Consider the following 25,602-nt stretch of genomic DNA (forward strand, 5'->3'; position numbering starts at 1 on the left):
GGTTCTGTCTTTCAGCTAGTTTGCTCTCCACCTTACCACATATGGGTCAGTTTTTAAAGCATTTTGCTTTTGTCTGATGCAAATATGAGGAATGTGTCAAAGGCCTTATCCAGGTCAAGATATGCCACATGCCCTGCATGACCACCATCTGCAGTCTGTATAACCCTTTCACGAAGTTTACCAGATTAAAAAGAGAAGGCTGTATCCCTCACAAAACTATAACATGAGCACTTCACTTTTCCAAGGGATAAGAATTCCAAGAGTGGGGGCTTTTGACATTTTAATTTGCCCTAAGGCTCTGGACAGGGTCTTGAGATCAGATCCGCACATTCTTCTTTCAATCAGTGCATGGTGTGACTTGTGACAGATTGGACAGCATGTGTTTATACTCACAGTGGGAAAAAGGCAAGGTAAGTCGGTCACTGAGCCATAGACTAAGGCATCAGTTTAGCGGTCATTCACATTTTAGGAAGAAGTTAATGCCCTGAGGATCCCTTGAGCACTTTTAGCTTTAGGAATCCTGCCTGGTCAAGGTTATTCATGAGTGTATACACCAATGTTCAGTCTGTTAATCACACGAGAGAATGTAACCCTCCCCATGTTTGCTTGCTTTTCAGGAGAGAGAAGTATGTTGATGGGTATGTTCGTTTTCCACTGACAGGAAATATTTCTGTATGTCTTTTCACTGTTCTGTCAGATTCCGTACCTAAATGATGAAGTTCGGAACAGAGACCAAGAATCATCCTCAGTATGCTGTGGTGGCCAAGAATAGTGTGATTAAAGACTTTTCTTACTGTGTGTAAGCTCAAGTCCATACCATTAGGAAGCAAAACCTAGCTTTGTCTGTGGACTTGGATTTTCATTTAGATGTCTTTGCATATTCCTTATCCTTCCATATGAAGTATTTGAAGTGATTTAAGCTAATTGTGTTTTTTTTTTTCCTGTCAGACAGCCACCCACTGGAAAAAAGCTGCTAACAAAGGCCTGTCCAGCATGGGCTTGCCTGCTTCAAAAAATATTTGCATTTTGAGCATTTGTGTCATGGCTGCATGTTTTAGTTTGTAGCTACACTTGGCATTATTTCTTAGAGTATGTTTCATTTCATTGCTGTAGGCCTTTACATGCTTAATCCATGGCATTAGGTCTTCCTGTCACTGCAGCCTACTAGAAGGTCTAATTCACTGCTTGAGTCCCACCCCTCAACGTTTACCTTCTGCAGAAGGCAGACAAAGTCTGGTATAATAGATGTGCATCTGCTGTATTATCTGTTGATTCGTGAGTTGGCCTTTAAGTGGGTGCTTACTATACTGCCGCTATCCCCATGGCCAAGCAACCTCCCCATGCAGCAGTTGGTGATTGAGCTTGCTTTAAATTATGCTGATTTAAAAGTTTATTTTATTATTTTTTTCTGTCTTGTAGGTTGTAGTCACTGGGTGGTGGTCAGATTGAATGGCACAGGTGCTGAGAGTGACTTTCTGGGGTAAAACATAAGTGCAATAATGTGTATCTGCAGGAAGTGTTAACAGATGAGTGCAAACATTAGAGGAAATGTAGACGTCTGTTGTGCTGGTGGTAGAAGAAGAGGAAATCCCAGCAGTAACCACTACAGAAGGCCTTGTAGTAGACCATGTGATGCATTGTATTCATATGTAAAACACTACATATCTATCTGTTGTATTCTGGGATCTAGTAATTTGCGAAGAAGACTTCAACTTCTCCAGTGGATTTTTTCATACTGACTGCTGTAATTATGACTAAATTATAATACTGTGAGTAGAACTGCACCTGACAGCATGGTGTGCCCCCAGACCCTTGTGATTTAAAGACAAGACTAATGTAAGGTATAATGTAACTACTGTGGGGAGGCTTCATAGAGTATGATTGGAGACCTGCAGAAGAGCAGGCAGTTGACCACAGTTGAAGGTCTCCCTGACACCCTCTTTTACTGTGATTGAACACCGTTTTCAGTATGTATTGCTGCTGTTCTGTTTTTGTCTTGCACTTAGAATGTTTACCAAGTTGCAAGCTGTGATGGTAGAGGTCTAGCAAGAGAAGAAACATGACTTCATCCCCTAATTGGTCAACTGGTTTCATGATCTCATTGAAGGACTGCCTTGTAACATTGTAACATTCCTGGATTGGCTTGTTCCTTGGTTGCAGTCTGTGGAGGTTGGCAGTAAACTGGGAGATGATCACTCAGATCCCATCTCAGAGGATTGCCTTTGGTGGTACAGAGGTGGACACACTTCACTGTCTATAATCTGCTTGCCAACAGAGAAGGCCCTAGATATCATGGCTTTCACAGCCTGAGTGACAGAGGACAAGATCAGAGTTCAAATATTTGTGCTTCTTGTGGAATTACTAAGTGGGTGCTATAATCATCATAATGGCCTTTGCAGACCAGAGAGTACAGTTGTTGCAGTGGCTTGGGCACAGAGTCACCACATCCCCATGTATCTTTTGTTATCAGACTAAGTCAGTAGATCATAGAATTTTAGATTATCTCCTACAAATTAAAGGTGGGTTTCCCTTTCCTTCAGCCAACTTCACTGCAGATCCTGATAGAAGATATATTGCTGGGCAGGAAAGGAGCTGTTTTCAACTCCCCATGATTCAAGTGATGTGCCTCCCCAAGAGAATTGGGCACTACAGCAACCATTTGATATTGTCCATAGTACAAGCTGCAAGTGCTATGGAGATGGAACTAAAGTTACTTACTAGACTTCACCATATCTAGTCTGAAAACCAGTCTGCCATGTAGAATCTAAAAATGTGGGAACACAAGATCTTGCCCTTCAGAAAGGTGTGTTGCTGATCTGAGATTGGAACATATAGGTATCACCCCCTCAGAAGATCACATGCCAGGAAAAGTGAGCATGCATGCAGATTCCCTATGCTGTGCTCCTCCATTGTTCTTCTGCAGCTTGGACATTAAGAAGACATACTTGGTATGGATCTTTCAGAAGTAGGATGCTACAGATGCCAGGCTTTTCCCACTTAGAGAGTCGCTCTTCTCTTCTGTTTTATACTGCAGAGTAAATGGGAGTTAGTGTTAAATATTCTTTGCATCCTATGGCAAAAGAGATTCTTATACAGCTTCCTGTTATATGTCTCTGTTGATTACTTGCTTGTCACAAAAGTAGTGACCAAGAAAGAGGTAGGGCTTCAACTTTTCAGGGATTTTGGGTACAGGAAACTATCTGTGAAAGCCAAAGATGTCCCCAGTGCTGAGAGTGACAGCAGGGCTCCACTTCAGGGCTTGCCTTTTGTTGTAGTCTCTATGTTCCTGCAGAGTTTTAATGCCTGGATGCCAGAGGTGATTGTTGAAGCTTCCATGAAGCCTTCCACCTGTCAGATGTACTTTGTCAAATAGAAAGAGTTTCCTCATTTTGGGAGAAATGTATTTACTTCAGGTGCGTTTTATTTACAGTTTTGATTACCGGGGAAGTCCACTGGGCCCAAAGTGCCTGTTTTCAGTGGAGGCCCTAGGGAGAAAAGCTCCATAATACCTAACACAGTAAATATACAAGTCTTTAAAAGATACAGTATAAAGGACAGTTTGCACGTATGTAAGTTCAATATCAAGCATGAGCAACAGAGTTCATTATGATAGATCATAAAGGTTGGATAGATCATAAAGGTTATAATGTACAGATTCATTTAGACATACATTCTTACATTTAAAGTAAGGAAACACTTTACATACTTTCATTTAACGTAAGAGGCTATTTACAGTATTTACAAAGTGGAAATCGTGTGTGGAGTAGCTATAGGAGTTGCAGAGAGCTTGGGTGCACTCTTACGGAATAGCTATGGGAGGTATAGAGAGCTGAGGAGCCCAGGAGGAAAATCCTCCTGGGGGCATTTCGACTTGAATCTCAGTTATTCCATGATCTAGGTGTACATGTGCCAATCTGTCCTGCCCGTAATGACCTTGTAGCGGATGGAACTAAAGCCCAGCACTGATTGATCAAGCAAGCGATTCTGCTTGTCTTCTTTAAAGAATTTATGTTGTACTTGAAACAACAGTTATGACTGTGATCCGCTCACTTTCCTTCCATTTGAACCTGCTGATTCGGTAGCTTTGAAGTCTGTTTCTTGAACAATAATTTTCCCATTGGCCTGTCATCACTGTGCTGCCAAGATCAGCTTCAGGCCTTTATGTAGGGAACTATGTATGATATTTGACAAGGATAGTGTGCCTTTAGGACTAATGTACATTTCTTCTTGAGAGTAACTTCTGAACTGTCCCTGGACCATTTAATTTATTTTCCTGTTTGCTTTGCTAAGGTGGAAAACAGCTTAAGAATGCCCTTCATACGCTGGATGTGTACTAATAGTGCAGGTTTTACTTTAGGTAGAGACATACATTTAAAACATACATTTAAAACACACACCTCAAGAGCTGTTTGTTTCTTCTGCTCTAAAGAGGGAAAGAATAGTAGTCAACAAGCAAACCCTTTCCAGCTGGATTGCCATCTTTATTATCTTTTGACATCAGTCATCTCACCTAGTTAAAGGCCTCTAGACTAGAGATGTGGATACTTCACTGCTTGCTTTAGGACTGTCCGCTTACCAGACATCTGTGTTGCAGAGATTTGGTCCTTTGTTCACATCACAATCGAAGATTTTTGCTTTGAACATGAATGCGTGAAATAGACTGCCCTTGATACATGAGTGCTTCAAGAATCTGCCTTCCGATTTTAGATCTTTAATACTATCTTATGCTACCTTCACTGTAGCAGATTTACTGTTTGGTGATCATTTCTATCACAGACATGCCAAGGAGATTCCCTGATGATAGCTGTAAATGTGTCTGTGATGATATGGGCAAGTGCCAACATAGCCAGCTGGAGTTTTATAAAGAATGATATGTCCTTTGAATATCAAACTGACTTATACAAGATGCTTTTGTTACAAATGTATTAGATCTATATGTCACTTATATATCAAACTGGTTTGTATAGATGTTTGTGCTGAAAATGTATTGGTGAGGTTTGTTTGTGTTAAAATGTATCAATAGTACACCCTGCTGAAATGAAAAGAAATGTACATGTATTATTGTAACTGAATTAAATATATACATTTTAATGGAGAATACTGAGACAACAAAGGTTAACCTTAAGAAAAATAAGGAAATGTAAATAAGCTGTTAAACCATTAAAAAGGTACCCCACAGTGCTGAATAGGACCAGAGACGCTGGGTCTGGGAAAGAGCCTTTGTTCATTAGCTCAGTGAAAAGAGGGGAGGCCTCAGGCACTGCCATAAACATTTGGATGTGTATTGTGGCTGTCTGTGCTAAATTCCTGGCTCAGCTTCAAAGGGGAATACTATGAGAACCTAGAGTCAGGTGACCAGATGAGGTCATTCTGACAGCCCTCTTGGAAAATATATTTTAGATATTTTAAAGAGAAATCTCAGGATATTGAGTTTTCTGTTTGGGAAGCCTGACTAGAAAAACCCTCACCCACAGCATCTTCCATGCGGTAGTAAGTAACTTAACTAGAGGACAGTAACATTCTCTTAGATTCAGTGTGTGTTTTTCTTTATTTGTAGAAATCTGTCCATCAATGTTAATTTCAATATTTTCTGTGATTTGAACTCTGTGGTTTACTGTAAATATATGTTCAGTATTTTCATGCTCTTCTATTATTTACTATTAAATATATTTAAACTTTTATTGTGGTTTGTCCTTGTAGAAAGTATTTAACCTTTGAGAGTGCTTGTATTTATTTGGTGACGCTATGTGGGCTACTCCAGAAGGCCTAGCCGTCTTGGTGAACTACTGCCATTTATATTAGTATTAATATTATACAGTGTAATTGGACACCCTTTGTTAAAGGGCCTTAGTGTAGCTGATTGTGAAGTCTCTGGTGGCAGTGATAACTACTTTATACTCTGAGCAGAAGGGGGCATAGCAGGTAAATCTATGCCAGCCTTTCCCAGGTGTGTGTGTGTGTGTGTGTGTGTGTGTGTGTGTGTGTATGTATGTATGTATGTGTGTGTGTGTACGCAAATCAAAGCTCTGTATGTGTGTCAGCTACTTGGGGCAGGGACATGAAGCACTGGGTTTACAGAGAGGGTGCTGGAGGACTTGGCTTGGACACTCAGCTGAGGACCTAACCTTACAGCTGTACTCGTGGGGAGTCTTATTGTGGACCTGGAGGGAGACAGATATAGAAACATCCAGACCCTGGTCTGAATGTGTTCCCTGAGTGCTATTAAAGGAAATTGTACTTGATGCAGAGAGGTCTGCATCTGGAAATACTGAGTGTCTCCACTTGTATTCCAAGTGCATGTCCCTCTCCAGTGTCAGTGGTGAGGATTAAGGCTGATTGATTAATGGCCCAGCATGAGGATGATACATATTGGTGGGCATCACAGTGCCATTATTGCATCTACTAACCACAACGAATAGCATTAGGATGTCTTTGTATGTGGATGGCCTTTCTATCCAGTCATGACTTTTGGAATTCCTGCAAGTAGGGTAAGTATATGCATGTATTTTACATGCTAGCAACGTAGGTGTCGGTCTTCATTGCTTCTTTATTTGGAACAAATGTACTTGGTTGGAGTGAACTGATGCATTCAGGAGCTTTGTGCTTATTCATGTCATTGGAGTTTGACATTATGGGTCTATATTAAAAGCAAGAAGGTTTACTTACCTGAATACCTAAAAGTCAAAGCATATTCCGCAAACCGTAAATACACCGAATGCCCTAAACCACGAAATTCAAAAACTCGAACCGTCATAGTTGTCCCACCCCACCGCCCCCTACATACTACCTACCCAAACAAACTAAATAAACCACATACATACACTAACCAAAACCCTACTTCTAACCCTACACAAAATCTTGCATATACCACCATGTATGCACTTACCTTAACCCGCACCCTAACCCTAAAGTTCATAACTATCGCACACCTACCTTGAGCAGCTATACCCAAACAAGCTAAATAATCCACACATACACTTAACAAAACCCTACACTAAATCTCACATACATTACCATCTATGCACTTACCTTAACCCACAGCCTAACCCTAAGGTCCATAACTGTTGCACACACTTACGGAGCTATAACGCAGAAGGGCCAACCATGACGATTCGACGTTTTGGATTTCGCGCTTCAGGACGATCAATGTTTTCGCAGTTCGATGAAGACGTGTCGGCGTTTAGGTATTCAGGTAAGTAAATCTTCGTGCTTTTAATATAGACCCGACATTGTGAAGTCTGTTAACACTGGGTGTATTTGACTCGTGTAAAGGCATCTGAGAATTTTATGTTTACTGGGAAAGTCCAATGTGGCATTTCCAATGGAGGCCGGGGGAAAAAATCTGCACATAAAATACATGAACACTGGCAAAAAAAACCCCAAACATTTTAACCATTACTTTGCATTGAATATTGAGAAATAAGTGCTAAATACATTTACCATGTACTTTATAAGTTACAGTATTGTACATAAGTCAAAGACACATCAACACGCAGTAGCTGGAGATAAAAGAGCAGTGATGCACTAGGTTCAGTATGTATGTTGACATAAATGAGGCTGTATGTCACTGGAGCAGGAAAAGAAAATGGAGGTGGAAGGGTATAAGCAAAAATAATCAAGAAAAACAAGTTGGAAAAGTTTTGATAGTGGTGGATAGGGAAGGAGATGTGTACTGAGGTGGTATTAGTAGAAGAGGATTAAGGATATAGGTTAGTTGGAAGAACAGTAGTGGGGGATAAAATAAAAAGAGCGAAAAAGAGACAAAGGTATAAATGTCAGTCAGCTTGAATGATAGTTTGATAATGGAAGAGAATCAGTAAAAAAGAAAGAAGGGTGAGTTTAGTCAGGATGAGAGCCTGAGTATAGCCATGAGGAAATTAGGTGGTGTTTTAGGTTGTGCTTGAAATGTGTGGTAATGTTGTCTTGTTTTAGGATGGATGGGATGGATTACCAGTGCTTAATAGCATTAATTGAGTAAAGTGATTTGGTTGCACTTATATAAGACTTGGTTCTGGTTGGGAGGTACTTGTTCCCTGAGTGGAGATTCCTAATAGGGGAGTAGTGTTTGAGGATGTTTTATAGTGATGGGCAGGTATCGGGTTTGTGTATTATTGTATGGATAGTAAGAAGTTGAGAGTAGGTAAGGTAATTGGTTAGTTAGAACCAGTGGAGGTGCTTTAGTGCTAGACAGTAGAGGAAAAGGTTTGGTAAGTTGGATGCAAACTTAACTTTTTTATTACAACAAACCTCTAGCTAATTTTTTTAAGGTTGAGCGAAGATTAGTCAGGATAGGGTGCTGCATAGAGAAGTGAAGGGAGAAGGTAATAAGATGTTACTAAAGAACACCTAGAGCAGTCAGAAAGGGTTTGGTTCTGTAGAGGAAACACAGATTTTGTTGAGTTTTCTTAACTTAAGTGATATGTTGATCATATGTTAAGTTATCATCAGGTATGACACCAAGAAGCTTTGTGTTGGAAACTGTTTCTGTGGTGATATTATTTGCTAATATGATGATGGATTGTTTCTGAGCCAACAGAGATATGGGTAAAAACAGGATTATTTTTTTTTGGGGGGGGGAGGCTGGGTGTAGTAGTCTTTCGTTAGTGTTCCAGAAAAGCCTAGGTTTCTGTTGGTGGTTGTCTTGGAATTCGAAAAGTATTTAGTTTTGTCTGACCTGATTTTTAGTTTAGAAAGGTTCCTCAATTGCCTAAAATATTGCCATTTTGTAGTGTTTTGTCAGTGGATGTTGCTTTCAGAACTTTATCTCTGTTTAGCATGAGTTGCATGATTTCTCCTGTGAGCTGTGGGGTGGGATTGGATTTGATTTGTGTGGATCTGATGGAAGCTAATTTATTTAGTATGTTAAGGAATGGTAGTGAGTTACAGTATCATCTAGGGGCAAGTATTGTAGAATATCCTAGTTGTATTTGTTACGGCAGCTAATGAAGGTGTGATTATTGAAAGAGGAAAGTGTACGCGTACTGAGCCCAATTGTAGTGAGTTCCAGACCCTTAGGACCAGTAAATCACCAAAAACAATCAATGGAATTGACACTGCTGGAGTTTGTACATAAGAAGCTTAAGAGTGCTTTCTAGTGTAAATGCACAAAGTAAATCTCAGACTATGTAGTATTAAAAATAGTGGAATAAAATCAGTAAGGGTAGAAAGACAATAGTAACAGAGTAAGTATTTATCAGTGAATTTTCAGGTCATGGAAAATGGAAAAAGCAAACCAACGTAGAACTGTCTGTACAGGCAAAGAGATTCACAAATGCAATAGGTGGGAAGAGCAATTAAGAAAATGCAGGCTGCCATCAAGAGTAGGGTAAAGTTCATTAATTACAGAGGGAATGGGTGGAAAATAAAGGTGCAGAGGGGTAATGCAGGCTATTTTTGATCCTAGTTTTGAAAAAAAAACATCTAAAAAGCAGACCGCTAAGCATAGGCCAGGCAGAGAAGAAGACATTAAGCTTCGTACCATTTTGAACAGAGTATGACAGAGATTGTTGTTTGTCTTTCGGCTTTTCCCGGTAAGGGGTCGGCTCATTGATCAGTTGATATGGAAAGTATAGATCTGTTGTTTTCTTGTACTCTGTCAATTAATGTATAGGGGAGCTCTGTTTGGTGAATCACAAATATCCCATTATAGCCCTTTGTGCTTGGGCAGAGCCTCCATTCAGTGTTAAGTTCCTTGTAAGCATGACTTCATAAACAGTGTTGAGTATTAACTCTTTCCTTGACTTGTAAGAACTGTACTTTGCTGTTCGGAGCAAACTGGTTGCTGTCTAGGGCTAGGCATATTCTCCTGATGTGTGGTATTCTTGATATCATCGCATCTACCAACATATAGGGTACACAAACCAATGAGTGCGTGTAATCATCTTAGATAAAATGTTGATATAGATGAAGCAAGAGTGAAACTAGACCTGTACGAGGTAACAAGGAAGTGTCTGCTCAGGAGATTAACTTGCGTAGTTAGGGTTCATTTCTTGTTGTTTCCTAAATCCTTTGTATAGCAATACCTTTCATTATTTCCAAAGAGTAGGCATCTGAGGATTAGCTTACCCCATTTATTCAGTTTTTTGGAGCAGAGATGTTCAGAGAAGATTGAGCAGTATTCTCTTCTGGCAGCAAGAGTGGAGGTAAGGATTGATCTGATGTTGTTAATCTTTATTCATTCATGGCTGACTGGTCTCTGTTCCATCCTCGGAACCGACTTGGCCGATATAACAAGCTCGTGCCAGCCAAAAACTCTCGAGCCAAGTCTTACCCATCGTGCCTCTCTCCTCATCTCCTGAGATCTCGTTTGGCGTGTAGTATATCAAGACATGTCAAGCCAGCTCTCCATCTAAGTAGTTATATTTTTCTATTTCTTCATAATATTTTTTGGCTTATCTCTTCCCCCCCCCCCCCCCTTCCTTAACTGTGTGTTTGTGGATCTCTCTTTCATTTACAGCTTTTTTGACAGGATTTTTTTGTCACCTTGTTGCTGTAGTGGCTTTTTATTTGGATTGTGATAATGCCTGATAAGAAGGGGACAACAGGATTTAAGCAGTGTGATAAATGTGGCAGAAAGATGCCCAACTCAAACGGGCATCTTTTTTGCATCTATTGTCTGGGAGTTCCCCACCTCCAGATTCAACCTCCTTGTGAACTTTGTAAAGGATTCAGCTCTCGTACATTAGCAGAGCATAAAAATAAATTAATCTTAAAAGGACTGTTAAAAACTCCTTTCTCAGAGGCATTATCTGAGGCGTAGGTTTCAACACCTCATAAGAAATACATAAAAAATAGAAGTCATTCAGTTCTAACATCTCCTAGTTCTTAGGAACAGAAGCCTTCTAAGACATGTACTGAACCTAAGACAAAACTTCCTAAATTGTCAGCACCAGAGCCTAAAACTCCCTCCACAGTGCAGACGACAACCTCTTCTACGGAACTGACAGCCATAACTTCTGCTATGGTGATGACTATTTCCTTGGTACCAGACACTTTTTTGGCACCAAAAATAGTGTCTCCCTCTAAACTGGTCACCCCCTCCCCATCACAATATTCGGGTCCTTCAACCTCGGTGCTGAAAGGTGAAGTTTTAGCCAAGACAAGATCTTCCCCGTGCATCGATCTCTTTTTTGGACAACAACTCAGTCCTTTTCTTGAAAGACTAGAATCCCCTTTGGGGTTATCCACCCATTCAACCAGCAGTCTTTTGGAGGTCAATGTAGTGAGGCTTGTCGATTAGCTCCTAGCAGCCAGAGACATCCCAACCCCATCCAAGACCTCCCTCCTACCCGGAACCAAGGGATTTTCTCCACAGACTCCAGCATACGTTCCTCCTTCAACCTCCCCACAGGCTTAGAGCCCTATGTACCAATGCCTATCCCGGTGTCAACTTCTTTGGTTCCAGTGTTGCACCTTTCCATGGTTCCGGAGCCTACCCCTGTGGACCACGGCTTAGTTGGAAGCCGATCTACCCTTGAGACCAAGACCCCTAGTTCGATGCTGATTTTTTTCTTCGGCGCCGTCTGTGGTTCCTGTTGTTTTAACAGCTCCGAGTCCTTTCATGACACAAACCCTGGAGGCGGGCTCATCGGAGAGGGGTGTGACCCCAGTTCTGAGGTTCTTCTCAGTTCCGGGCTCCCATCCCTCTTAAGGTGGGCCTGCCTTCCAGGTTGTGTAGAGGGCTCTCGCTTCCACAAGCATGCATGCATTTGGCCCCTTCGGTGTCAGAACCAGATATACATATCTCCTCTGGTATGCAGCTGACACAGCCCACTACACTGGGACTTTAGGCACGGAAGCAGCAAGACATCCTATTGCAGGGCACCTACTCTTTGGAGTCCCCTTCAGATGTTCCTTCTGAAGAGCCACCCCCACAAGAGAATGTGCAAGAGGAAGCACGTTGATTACCCCTGAGGAATCCATCTCTGAAGATACAGAGTACAATGAGGGAGAAGGGTCCCCATGGTCACCCACCTGAGGATGTCTCATTCAGAGACATACTGGAGATTTTGAAACAGAAGGGTGACTAGAAGTCCATCAACCCTTCTACTGAGGAATCTGTATTCTTGCAGGCTTTCTGTGCTCAACCCTTTACTTCCTGGGTGACCCTGCCTGTGGATGAGCTGGTCAAGCTCATCGTGCAGCGCGCTTGGAAGGCCCCTGACACCGTTGAGCCAATTCCTCGAAGACCGGATAAAATTCTCTCTCCTCCACAAGATCAGCCCCAGTGGTCCAAAGGCTTGGCAGTAGATTCTATGGTGGTGTCAGCGGCGGCCACTAGAAAAGAACTTGCTGAAGAGAGTTCAGCTGTCCATCCTCCATACAGGGAGTCCCGAACGATAGAAAGACTAAGGAAGCTGGCTTACACTTTGGCGACCTTCGCCATATGGCACATTTTACCAGTCTTCAGAAGGACCTGATTACAGATCTTTTAGGAACCTTGGCAGGAGCATTGCCTGATGAGGTATGTGACAAAGTTGCCACTCCGCTTGCCACCCTAGAGACCATTTGTAACTCCTCCATGCAGTTGATAGCTCATACAACCGAGGAGGCAGCCAAAGCAGCCGGGTACAAGCGTTGCCATGAGACTTCAATGCATGTAGGTGCTTGTGCCACTTTCTGGACCCAAGTCTTCCTTTTTCAACGCTCCTGTTGATGAGTCTTCTTCGTTTGGCCCAAAAGTTAGACACTTTAGCCAGGTGTGAGAAGAACTGAAGGGTGAGCTATCTTCCAAGGGCAGAGAGGGGAACTCATCTGGCAGATGCCCTCCTGTGGCAGAGGGGATCCGCAAAACCTGGGCTCCAGGATTCCTTCTCTGAGCAGCCCTATCAGCGCTCCTGAAGAGCTATGTCAGACTCCAAGCCAGTCACAAGCGGTGTCCCACAGGGCTCAGTCCTGGGGCCCCTCTTGTTCAGCATTTATTTTTCCGAGGTACAGGCAAACATAGGAGGATTGTGGCTGACAAAGTTCGTATATGACTGCAAACTGGGTGCCATAATTGATACTCCAGCGGACACAAACATCCTTCAGAGAGGCCTCATAGAAACGGATAATTGGTGCCAGAGCCATGGCCTTAAGCTGAACGCCAAAAAATGTATAGTCATACCCTTTGGGAAAAACAAGATACCCACAAATTACCACATAGGTGGTAATCCATTAAGTACGGAAGAGGTAATCAGGGACCTAGGAACCCAGGTTGACAGTAACCTCTCATTTGACACTCACATTGCCAAAGTGGTTAGGAAGACCTTCAATATTGCCCACCTTATCATGAAGGGTTTCACATCTAGATCAAGAGAGGTCATTGTGCCCCTGTACTCTTCTCTTATCATGCCAATGATTGAGTACAATGCCGCATTTGGGATGTATCTTACCCGACACCTGCAGCAGTTGGAAAGACCCCAAAAGTTGCTCACCAAGAGGATAAAGGGTCTTAAACATATGTCATATGCTGCCCGACTGAAAAAACTCCAGCTCTATTCAGTCGCATACCGCCTACTCAGAGGTGACCTGTGCCTGACGTACAAGGCCATGTCCAATCCGGAATTAATGGACATGCTCCATCTCAGAAAATCCAAATCCATCAGAGCCACGAGCAAGAGACTTGAACCTCAACACAGAAATAAATAGGACATGCTGGAGGGACAGATTCATAACCCAGAGGCTCCCTACACTCTGGAACAGAATCCCAATCCATGTTAGGCAGAGCCCCTCACTAACTCTATTCAAGAGAAATTATGACGAGTGGATGGGAGATCGTAGGTTTACCCCGGGGGTCATCTCTGCGTCACTACTAGACAGAGGCACAGCAAACTAAACCCTAAATGGGAGTAGTATTCTCATCCTAAGGGGTGGTGAAAGCCACACACACTCTGGCTAGGCTTATAAATGCCCTAGGGCAGATAGCCTAGTATGAACCTATGACCCTGTCTGCATGGGTGTACACTTTTCCGCCCCTCAATGATCCTATACCAGGAATCGGTGGCGGGAAGATGTGGTTCACAAAATCCCAAGGACCTTTTTGTGACACACGTGGTGAGCTATCTTCCAAGGGCAGAGAGGGGAACTCATCTGGCAGATGCCCTCCTGTGGCAGAGGGGACCCGCAAAACCTGGGCTCCAGGATTCCTTCTCTGAGCAGCCCTATCAGCGCTCCTGAAGAGCGGCCTGATTGCTTACCTCTGGAAGCAGTCAGGGGATGTTTTTCTCTGCACCACTTGGCCTGGCATTCAATAACATCAGATTCCTGGGTGAAAACGATAATGACCAGGGGTTACCATATCCACTTCTACCTTTATCCAAAGCCAGTAAGGTGAATCCTCGACGTTCCACCCAATCAGAGGTATGCAGCAGCACAAGAAGTTCTAAAGCTGCTAGAAAAAGAGAGTCATCCAAACAGTCACATCAGACCAAATAGGATCCGGATTTTACTCAAGATTCTTTTTAGTGCCAGAAAAGACAGGGGACTGGAGGCCAATTTTGGACCTCAGCATCCTGAACAAGTTTGTCAGACAAACAAAATTCCGGATGGTCACGGTTCAGTCTATCCTTCCATTTCTGGAAAAAGACTATTAGATGTGCTCCATAGATCTTCAGGATGCATATTACCACATAAAAATGGACAAACAATCCAGAAGATATCTCTGCTTCCGGCTACTAATTTCAAGTGCTGCCTTTTGGTCTCACCACAGCCCCAGAATGTTCACCAAATGCATGGCAGTAGTAACAGCTCACTTGAAACTCCAAGTGTTCCGGGTGTTTCCATATTTAGACGATTGGCTCCTTACAGCTCCAACCAAGAGTCTACTGCTCCAAGCTATATTGTACACTCTAAAACTGGCAGACATGATAGGAATCTTAATAAACAAGGAAAAGCCAAAGCTTGTTCTGGTTCAAAGCTTAGAGTTCATTGGGGTGACATTCGACACAAAATTCTGCCTAGTTGCTTTACCTCATAGGTAGGTACTAGGCTATCTGCCCGAGGGCATTTATAAGCCTAGCCAGAGTGATTAATTAACTGATCCTCTGTCAAGCAGAGCCAATGAAGTGATCCCAGGGGTGTATTTTCTGTTACCTGTCCACTCGTCAAGGCTTCTCTTGAAGAGTGTTAGTGAGGGGCTCTGCCTGACTTAATTCAGAATTTTGTTTCAAAGCATGGGAAGTCTCTGTGACAGGAATCTATCCCTCCAGCATGTTCTTTTTTTTGTTGTGGCGAGGTTTAGCTCACTAGAGCGCGTGGCTCTCAGTGACTTGGATTTCTTTAGGTGGAGCATGTCCATCAGTTCTGAGTTGGACATGGCTTTGTAAGTCAGGCAGAGATCACCTCTGAGTAAGCGATATGCCACTGAGTACAGCCGGAGTTTTTTCAGTCGGGCTGCATAGGACATATGTTTGAGGCCAGTAATCCCAGTAATCCTCTTGGTGAGGTACTTTTGTGGTCTTTCCAGCTGTTGGAAGTGTCTTGTGAGGAACATCCCAAATGGGGCATTGTACTCTATGATGGGTCTAATGAGTGACGAATAGAGTGGCGCAGTATAACCTCTTTATTTCTAGATGCAACCCTTTAGTAATTAGATGGGCCACATAGAAGGATTTCCTAACTACTTTGGCAATGTGATTGTCAAGGGAGAGATTACTATCTACCTGGGTCCCCAGATCTCTTATTACCTCTTCTGTATTAAGAGGGCTGCCACCTGTGTGGTAATTCGTGGGTGGTTTGTTTTTCCAAAATGGGATGACTATGCATTTCTTGGCATTTAGCTTGAGGCCATGACTTTGACACCAAGTGTCCATCTCAGTAAGGCCTTTTGGAGGATGTCCGTGTCAGCTGGAGAGTCAATTATGGCTCCCAGTTTGCAGTCATCAGCGGACTTGGTTAGCCATAGTCCTCCTGTGTTTGCCTGTACTTCTGAGAAGTATATGCCAAACAGTAGGGGTCCCAGGACCGAGCCTTGCGGGACACCACTTGTAACTGGTTTAGACTCAGACCTGGAGCCCGCTATTCTTACCGTGTGAGTTCTGTCTGTAAGCCAGTTGGCAACCCATCTCATGACGTAGGGGTTTATGTTCAGGCTGGTGAGTTTTTCGTTAATATCTGAGTGGGGAATGGTGTCGAAAGCCTTTCCGAGGTCAAGGTAGGCTGTGTCTACCACCTTTCCCTCATCTATGGCCTTGGTGACTGTCTCGAAGAAGTCAACCAGGTTTAGTAGGCATGATCTGCCCTTAACAAAGCCGAACTGGATCGGATCAAGTGTTTGGAGGTTCCCAATGTCTTTGTTAATGAGTTCCATTATGATGCACTCCATAGCCTTGCAGACCAGGCTAGTCAGGCTTATGGGGCGATAGTTACCAGGGTCAGTTGTGGCCCCTCCTTTGTAGAGAGGAATAACCGTTGCTGTGTGCCATTCTATGGGGCACATAGCCTGTGGAGAGGTTAAACAGCGTGTTTAGGTGAGGGTTTAGTTTGTTCTGTAGTTTGTGCAAGACGTGGCCTGGGACACCATCTGGTCCCATTGACACTGTGTTTTTGGCTTTTGAAAGGGCTGTTTTCACCTGTGCGTCTGTGATATTTGGGACGCTACACTTTTCCGGTATTGTTGTAGTCCCTTTTGGAGGTGAGAGGGGTGTGAAGTTTGCACTGAAACTATCTGCCAGGATGTTGGCAATATCAGTAGGTTCAGTATATTTTGTGCTGTTTTGCACTAATTCAGTGCATATCTGTGAGTTACCACTTAGATTCTTAACATAGCTAAAGAAGGCTTTGTGGTTATCTTTTGAATCCTTGGCTATTTTTCTTTCGAAGTTAGCCTTGGATGATTCCATGAGGAACCTTAGTTTCTTACTGATACTGATCAGGGATGTCTTTCCTTCTTGGGATTTGCTTTTTTTTCTGAACTAGTTTCCTCCTCCTATTGTATAGCCTGTTTATTGCAGGGGTCCACCAAACTGGTTTCCTTCTCTTAGAGGAGTGAGTCTTAGATCCATGCATCCTAGTAGGTGCTTATAGAGTGCATTTGTAAAGGTTTCTGCATCTTGGGCAGCATTATCCTTTAGCATGGTGGCTGTGAAATTTACCACCTCAGTCTTAAGTAAGGTGAAGTTTGCTTTTGAAAAGGTTTTTACTGTGGTTTCCTTAGTTGGGGTGGTGGTGGGGTGTGGACATCCAGAGTGATTAGTTTATGGTCCGATCTGACCAGTGATGGGTTGACCTCCAGTGTGGAACACCTGTTGCCCATGTTGGTGATTACCAGGTCTAATATGTTTTCACCTCTGGTAGGGGAGTTTACCAGCTGATCCAGGGCGTTTGAGTTGATGAATTCCAGGAAGCGCTGGGCCTGGGAATTTGTACTCGAGTAGTTTTTTAAGTGAATGGTAGGGTAATTGAAATTGCTCAATATCAGGGTGTTCGGTAGGACCTTCATGTTTTCCATTGCCTCCAAAAAGGTGGAGTGGTGGTCCTGGGTCATGGAGGGTGATCTGTAGCAGGCCACAATTTGCATTGCAGATTTACCTGATGTTAAGTTGCACATGGATGATCTCCGAGGTATCATGCTGCACCACTAACCTGGAGGTGTAGGTATCCTTGATGAATATGGATATACCCCCTTCTTTTGTACTTCGGTCTGTGTTCTGTGGCCGAAACGTGTGGTATGAGTTGTAGCCCGATAGTGCTGGGGTGCTCTCTGGAGCCTTGAACCAGGTTTCAGTTACTGCACAGATGTCGATGTTCTCCATACTGAGGAGTGCTTCTAGCGCATGCATTTTGAGATTTAAACTCCTGGCATTGAGTAGCATAACCCTCTGTTTTTTGTTAATTTTGCTGTTTATGGAGGTGGGTTTGACTTTTGAGCCTTGCCTAAAAAAGGCACTATGGGGGCAGCAAGAGCCTTGGCCAGTATTCGAAAGCCTAGGGGTGACAGGTGCAAGCCATCTCTTGCGAAGCAACGCGGCTTGTCGAGCATGTCGTCCCAGGTTGACAGACACTGGATCCCCTTTGAATCACACCAGAACCTTAGCCAGTTGTTGAAATTGATAGTTTTTTCTTTATACGGAGGCATCGTTCTTGGTGAGGGCAGGATGCTACTCAGAGTCAGGGTCATACCAGCCTGGGCTACATGATCAGAGAGCTCTTCCATGTCTCTTTTCATGTAGTCCAGGGAAGTATGTCTCAGGTCATTCACACCAACATGAACAATGACAGAGTCATATTTGTACTTGTTCTGAAGTGACCTGAGTGCTTGTGTTATGTGGCGGATTCTGGCTCCCGACAAGCATCATCTAACAGTAACCTTCTGCTTGTCGAGCCTAGTGAGTGGGATGTCAGTGTGCCTGACTATAGAGTTACCTATTACTAGTGTGTTAGGTATGTTATTTCGCCTTAAGGGCTGTGATTGTGCGGCACACTAATTTTGTGTTTTATGTGTTGTCTGGTTTGTGACAGGAAGTGCAGGTTGTTTGGGTGTCTGCTTTGGAGGTCTCTGATGCTTTTGCAGGTTTTTATTTAGAGCCTCCTAGTATGATTTTATGTATTTATGTGTATTTTTGCTAGTGTTGTTTTAGTAGGTCTGTGTGCGGCTGGAGGTGTGGTGCAAGTGTTAACCTTCTCCTCTTGAGTGACTGTTCCAGTCTTGGGTGGAAGGTGGTCACAGCTAACAAAAGGTTGAGATCTCAACTGCAAGCGATACTGTCTCAAGACCTAGTTTCAGCCCAATTGGTCTTACAACTTCTGGGTTCCATGGTGGCAATGATCACTCTGGTCCCATTAGTGAGATTCCATATGAGGCTGCTTCAGTGGCTCCTAGCATCTGAATTGGTGGATGAAGCCAGAAGAGGAGTTATGGAGTCACCCTTTTTTTACCCGCTCAAGCCAAAGCTACAGTTACCATGGATGGCTCCCTAATTTGGGGGGGGCGATTTTCAGGGAAGAACCGTCTAATGCACTTGGTCACCCTTGGAGGCCAATCTGCATATCAATGTCCTAGAACTGAGGGCGGTGCTGCTAGCATTGCAAACATTCCAAGTGACCCTTCTTGCTCTCCAGTCAGACAATGTCAGTGGTTTGGTACATCAACAAGCAAGGAGGAACCATATCCTATCCATTATGTCAGGAAGCCCTGAAAGTGTGGCAATGGGCGATACATTCCAACCGCTTTCTGTAAGCAATGCATATTCCCGGGAATTCCAGTGTGATTGCAGACAAACATTCTGATACCTCACGAGTGGCGTCTCAGTCCTGTAATAGCGACACAAATATTTAGTCATTGGGGCCAGTCTTGCTGCGATCTGTCTGACTCTCCATCGAACCACAAATGCAGCAGCTACTTCGCCCTGATCCCCTTCAGGGGAAGTCACTGAGAAATTCTCTGATACATAATTGGCCCCCAGGACTACTTTATGCCCTTTCCCCTCATTCCACAGTTCTTAAAGAAAACTCAGTGGTTGAGAAACAAAGTAATCCTTATTGCACCCTATTGACCCCGTCAAGTCTGGTTCCCCTTCCTATGGCCTCACCTAGTTTACTGTCCGTGGACTTTGGAGCCAGACTCAGGACTAGTGTCTCATTCACAGGGGCTGATCCATCCTGACCTACCTAGTCTCAAGCTGACCACTTGGTTTCTCCACTTCCACTAATTGCCAGGCAGAGTAATCTATCTTCCCCAGTGCAAAGGATACTTATAGTTTCCCATAAACCATCCACCAGGAAGCTTTATCATAGTAAATGGGATAGGTTTGTGATCCGGGCAAAAGAACAAAAACTAGACTCCTCAGTCGCGATCCAAAAGGTCTTAGAACACTTGTCAACTTTACTCCAATCAGGAGCTTCAGCTTCTAATATTACAGTTCACTTAGCAGCTGTCTCCAATTTTCATAATGGCTGTAATGATTTTTCATTGATGTCCCACCGTCTCTGCAAAACCTTCCTAAAGGGAGTCATGTATTTGAGACCACCTCTTAAAGATCCTATTGAACCTTGGAATTTGATGCTAGTCTTACAAACTTTAACTTGTCAATCCTTTGAGCCATCAGCCACCTGTTGATATAAAGTTTTTGTCTTGGAAAACCTTATTCCTGGTAACCATCACCTCAGCCAGGAGAATATCAGAGTTACAAGCTTTGTGTATAAATCGCCCATACATCATTTAACACAAAGAGGGAGTATCACTTCGGACTAACCCTCCTTTCTGCGCAAGGTTATTTCAGATTCAAATCTCAACCAGTCCATTGATTTGCCCGTTTTCTTCCTAAATTTTTCTAACAAAGGTGAATACCATTTACACTTGCTAGACGTACAGAGACGATTACGATTTTACTTAGAACTAAATCATTCAGGAAATCAGACCAACTATTCCTATCCTTCTCCGGTCCAAGATTGGGAAAGTCAGTTTCCAAAGTCACTTTATCAAAATGGTTAAGAGATTGCATTACGTTTGTTTCTCAAAAGAACAAAGTAACTCTATTAACTAAAGTCCAGGCTCACTCCACCAGATCTGTGTCTACTTCGGTGGCCTTTCATTCTAGAGCCTCTAGACGATATTTCCACAACAGCTACCTGGGCTACACCTCATACCGTTATTACTCATTACAAATTGGAAATGGTCTCCAGGGGAAGAGCATTCTTTGGCTCAATGGTGCTCAGGAATATCCTTCCATGGGGCCTCCCAGGACGTAAAGTAGCTGGGGACTCTGTCCTATCAGTTGTGAATGAAGATTAACAACATCAGATAAAGAAGTTATGTTATTACCATAACATTCCTGTTGCATAACATGTCTGTGTTGTTGATCATTTATTCATGACGTCCCATCCCCCCTTCCCCCCTCTGAAAGACTCCTGGAGGTTCAGATTTGGTCCTGGTTACCTGATAGGGCAGTTCATAGGTAGATACTAGGCTATTGGCCTAGGGCCTGTATAAGCCTAGCCAAACGGTACCCTGGCTTTTACCACCCAAGAAAATTATTTTCCTGTGCCCCTGTCAAGCAGAGCCACAGAAGTGATCCCCGGGGTGAATTTCCTATCTCCCATCCAGTCAAGATCAGTTGCTCAGATAAAGCCTCCGCTTTTTCTATCCTTATGGATAAACTTGATCTGAGGAGATGAGAGGGGCACTATGGCGTAAGACTTAGCTTGAGAGTTTTTGGCTGGCACAAGTTTGTTATATTGGCCGGGTCGGTTCCAAAGACAGAACCAAGATCCATCAGTCATGAATGAATGAAGATCAGCAACACAGATGGAACATTATGGAAAGAACGTAACTTTTTTTTATGGAATGTTACTTGGGCACAAAGATATTAATACTTTTTCCTTTTTATTTCCAGATGAAACCTCTGTTTCTAAAAATGACGATGAACTTGTCCTCCTAGATGATGATTCACAATGAAGCTACATTGTGGTTTCTGTTTTCAGGTGAGTGTTCTGAAATAAGATATTTTTAGTATTTCAATTTATGTATTTGCTACTGAAAATGTCTTGTAGAACTATAATGATTTTAAGAACAAGTAGCTTCATTAGGAAGTGACTGGTGGTTGGCTTAATGTATTAATTAGCTATTAACAAGCAGTTTCCTGTGGTCCAGAGGTGCAAGGTTTGATTCCCCCCAGCCTTTGTTGCCTTACTATGTAATTCTGAGAAAGTCATTTAACCAGACACCGCTCCTTGGCTGAGTGTGAAAAATGTCTATGAAGATCACTGCTCTACCCAAGAAAAATAAACACAACTAAATAAAAGTAGCTTTCCACTGGAATTGTTGTGCTTTAGTTTTACATCAGTGACTGTTGAATCATGAGTAGGTTTAGAAGTTTAATAATCATGGGTATGGTTAACTCTTTCTTGAAATTCCTAAACTTGTTGTGGACTTTTTTTTACTTTGCAACTATAAAGAAGCTGCTTTGCTGTACAAATAGACTGTAAAACACTATCTTGAAAACTTTGTAGCTGTACTCCTAGCAGAAGGTAAAAAGAAAATGCACACAGAACATAGCCAGCGTTAGGCACCCGACGAACCTGCTGGGAGTCCCCGATTATCTCTCCCACATATAAGGGCCACCACATGAAGCAGCCATGGGTTTCTCTGACTCTTGCTCTCCTTCTTCTGCACATCCTAGACATTCTCACAGCTGTAAAACATTGTCAGGCAATTCCGGTATTTTTTTTCCTGAAAAACTTGCCTGTAAGCTGCACTCAGTCAGTGAAGCAAGTTTCCTGATTGGCTGTGCTGTAATCTGTGGTCTGTTAGGTCAGTTTTTTGGATTATCAGCGTGAAGCATTCCTCTCACCTGCTCAGATGTTTGCAGAATGTCCAGATTTTTGCTTCGTATTTTTGGTTTGCTCATTGTTGATAAAGACGCGGTGGTGCAGCGGTAGCGTTGTTGCCTCACAGCAAGAGGTTCTCGGCTGGAGGGCCTTCTGTGTGGAGTCTGCATGTTCTCCCCGCGGTCGAGTGGCGTTCAAAAGATATGCATGAATGGGCGTGCCCTCGTTGAAGGTTGGGCGTTGGGCTGGCAACTCGGTACCCTAAAAATCTACTGCCAATCATTAGCAGACCGGAGTTCTGCTGTGGCGATTCCCTAACCAGGAAAAGCTGAAAAGTCAAACAACATTTTTGGTTTGTTCATAAAATTTGTGTTTTTCTTACAAATGGTTGAGTATTGAAGTCATTAATAAAGACAGACATTTAAGTTTCAGACTTCATATCCTTCAGAAAAATGTATGCTAAAGCAAAGCCTGCTATTCTAGCAAGTTTGTTTATATGAGCAATACTTAGTGAACCTCTCAACTGTACAGATTTTTGCAGAATGTCCAGATGTTTGCCTCATGTTTTTGGTCAGTTTTCCATAAAATTATGGTTTTCTGGCAAATTAGTAACAAATCATTAAAAACGGAATCTAAAAAATGACAGACATTTAAGTTTCAGACTTTATACCCTTCAGAAAAATCATGCTAATGTAAAACCTGTTATTCTGTCATTTTCTAAGTTTGAAAGAGCAGTATTTAAAAATTGTCCCTATTTTTGGTCCTTTGCCTTACTTTTTTATTGCTTTGTCCAGATTTCTTATTCTCAGAGGTTGAGAGGTATGATGAGCCCTTGTACCCCCATTATTTTTGTCTTTGTCCAGATTTTTCATGCTAAGAGGTTGAGAGGTATGACGTGAGGACAGATGGAGGGAGGATTCAGATTTTCTTGAAGTGATCGTGGGTCCAGCATAGGAGCTGTATTTTTACTGCCCTTGTAAGAGCAATTTGTAAAAGATCTGAAAGACTGCCTTTTAAGGATAATTTAAAAAGGTTGAACTGGTCTGGTCTGTGTGTAGGAGAAGCAGGCAGAGGATTAGTAGCAGCCTGCTATCAACTGTAGAAAAGGTAGGGTTACCAGATACCTGCGAACCCAAAGGAGGACAAAGCAATGATAAAGGAGGACAAAGGAGAACTCTTCCTGTTCTGCTCACAAATGAGAGTGTAGTGCTGCTACAAATAATTCCTTACTGATGCAGGGGACACCTGGACTGCTGTACAATAACATTTCAATGTGTGATTACCATAAACCATCCACTGTTACCATTCATTGTGATCCTGCCATCACCCAGAATGATGCCACAGTACAAGGACAAAATGATTGACTTCAATAATTGGCTAAGCTTCTAGTGTCATTCTAAGGGGATCCAGTATTTGTCTGCCTGGGATGACATGATCGACAGACCACGATGCTTTGCCAGAGATGGCTTGCACCTGCCGGCCTTGGGATTCCGGATACTGGCTAAGGCTCTTGCCACCCATATAGTGTCTTTTTTAGGCATGGTTCAAATGACAAATTCACCACCGTAACAGGTACAAGCAAGCAAAATCTGAGGGTAATGCTACTCAATGCTAGAAGTCTAAACCTCAAAATGCACTCACTCGAGGCACTTCTTAAAATGGAGAACATCGACATCTGTGCAGTGACAGAGACCTGGTTCAAAGCTCCAGAGAGCACCCCTGCATTACCAGGCTATAATTCATACCACACCTTTCGGCCACCTAACCAAGAACGAAGCACTAAAGTTGGAGACGTGTCCATATTCATTAAGGATATCCACACCAACATGGGCAACCGGTGTTCCACACCAGAGGTCAATTCCTCGTTGGTCAGATCCGACCACAAGCTAATCACGCTAGACATCCACATCCCGCCCCCACCCCCAATTAGGAAACCACTAAGACAGAAGTGGCAAACATCATGACACCCATGCAGACGGACAATAGAGTTACGACTGCTGAATCCTACACAAATGCACTTTATAAGCACTTACACAAGTGCATGGATCATGCTCTCCCTAATAGAACCAAGATGCTATCCTCCAAAAAAAGGAAGCTGATCTGGTGGTCCTCTGCCATAAACAAACTCTGCAACAGAAGAAAGAAACTGTTGCAAAAAAAGAGAAAAATCCCATGACTGGAGGAACGCCCTGGTCAACCTCAGTAAGAAGCTGAGATCCCTCATAAAATCCTCCAAAGCTAGTTACGAAAGACAACCACAAAGCATTCTATAGCTATGTCAAGAATGTCAGTGGCAACACTCAGATCTGCTCTGAGTTACAGCACAATGACACTAAATATACAGAACCAACTGATATTGCCAACATCCTGGCAGATAGGTTCAGTGCTAACTGTACCCCCCCTTCACACCCTAGAGGGCCCATCTCTATACTGGAAGAATGCAAAGTTCCTGTAATCACAGCTGCACAGGTAAAAAACACACTCTCCAAAGCCAAGAACACAGCATCCATGGGACCTGGCAATATCCCAGGCTGTGTTCTACACGAACTACAGAATGAACTGGCACCCTACCTAAGAACCATGTTCAGTCATAGCCTCACCTCAGGCTTTGTGCCCACTGAATGCCGGACCGTGATGGTTATCCCACTCCACAAAAGGGGAGCCGTGACGGACCCCGAGAACTACCGCCCCAATAGCCTGACAAGCCTGGTCTGCAAGGCCATGGAACGTATCATCATGGAACTCATAAACAAAGACATTGGTAATCTCCAAACTAAAGAGCCTACCCAGTTCGGATTTGTAAAAGGCAGGTCATGTCTCCTAAACCTGATTGACTTCTTTGAAGCAGTCACGAAAGCCATAGATGAGGGTAAGGTTGTTCACACAGCTTATCTAGATCTCACCAAGGCTTTTGACACCATCCCCCACTCTGGAATTATAGATAAGCTCACTAAACTAGGTATAAATCCCTATGTCACAAGATGGGTTGCCAACTGGCTCACGGACAGAACCCACACTGTGAAAGTAGCAGACTCCAAATCCGACTTCAGACCAGTAAAAAGTGGAGTACCACAGGGTTCAGTCCTGGGTGCTCTCCTGTTTGGTATCTACGTCTCTGAAGTACAGGCTAACATAGAAGGTCTTTGGCTAACAAAGTTTGCAGATGACTGCAAACTAGGAGCCATAATCGAAACTCCTAACGATGTGGACATCCTACAAAAAGGCCTCACTGAGACAGATACCTGGTGTCAAAGCCATGGCCTGAAGCTCAATGCCAAAAAGTGTATCATCATCCCCTTTGGTAAAAACTCTGTATCCATGAACTACCACATAGCTGGTAATCTACTTAATGCCAAA

General features: G+C 43.1%; 1 protein-coding gene across 3 annotated transcripts in view; it reads left to right on the forward strand.

The window, feature by feature from the left end:
* Positions 1–25,602, forward strand: part of TDRKH (tudor and KH domain containing) — a 1,796,665-nt gene that overhangs the window by 1,713,676 nt on the left and 57,387 nt on the right. For all 3 annotated transcript variants that reach the window (XM_044079937.1, XM_044079939.1, XM_044079938.1), the window contains one exon: positions 21,312–21,399. In XM_044079937.1, coding sequence (XP_043935872.1) covers positions 21,312–21,373 — 62 coding nt within the window. In that variant the 3' untranslated portion in view covers positions 21,374–21,399. The remainder of the gene's footprint in view (positions 1–21,311; positions 21,400–25,602) is intronic.

The sequence above is a fragment of the Protopterus annectens genome, chromosome 8.part0 (assembly GCF_019279795.1).
Source record: "Protopterus annectens isolate FY-2018-M chromosome 8.part0, PAN1.0, whole genome shotgun sequence".
Classification (NCBI taxonomy): Eukaryota; Metazoa; Chordata; order Ceratodontiformes; family Protopteridae; genus Protopterus; species Protopterus annectens.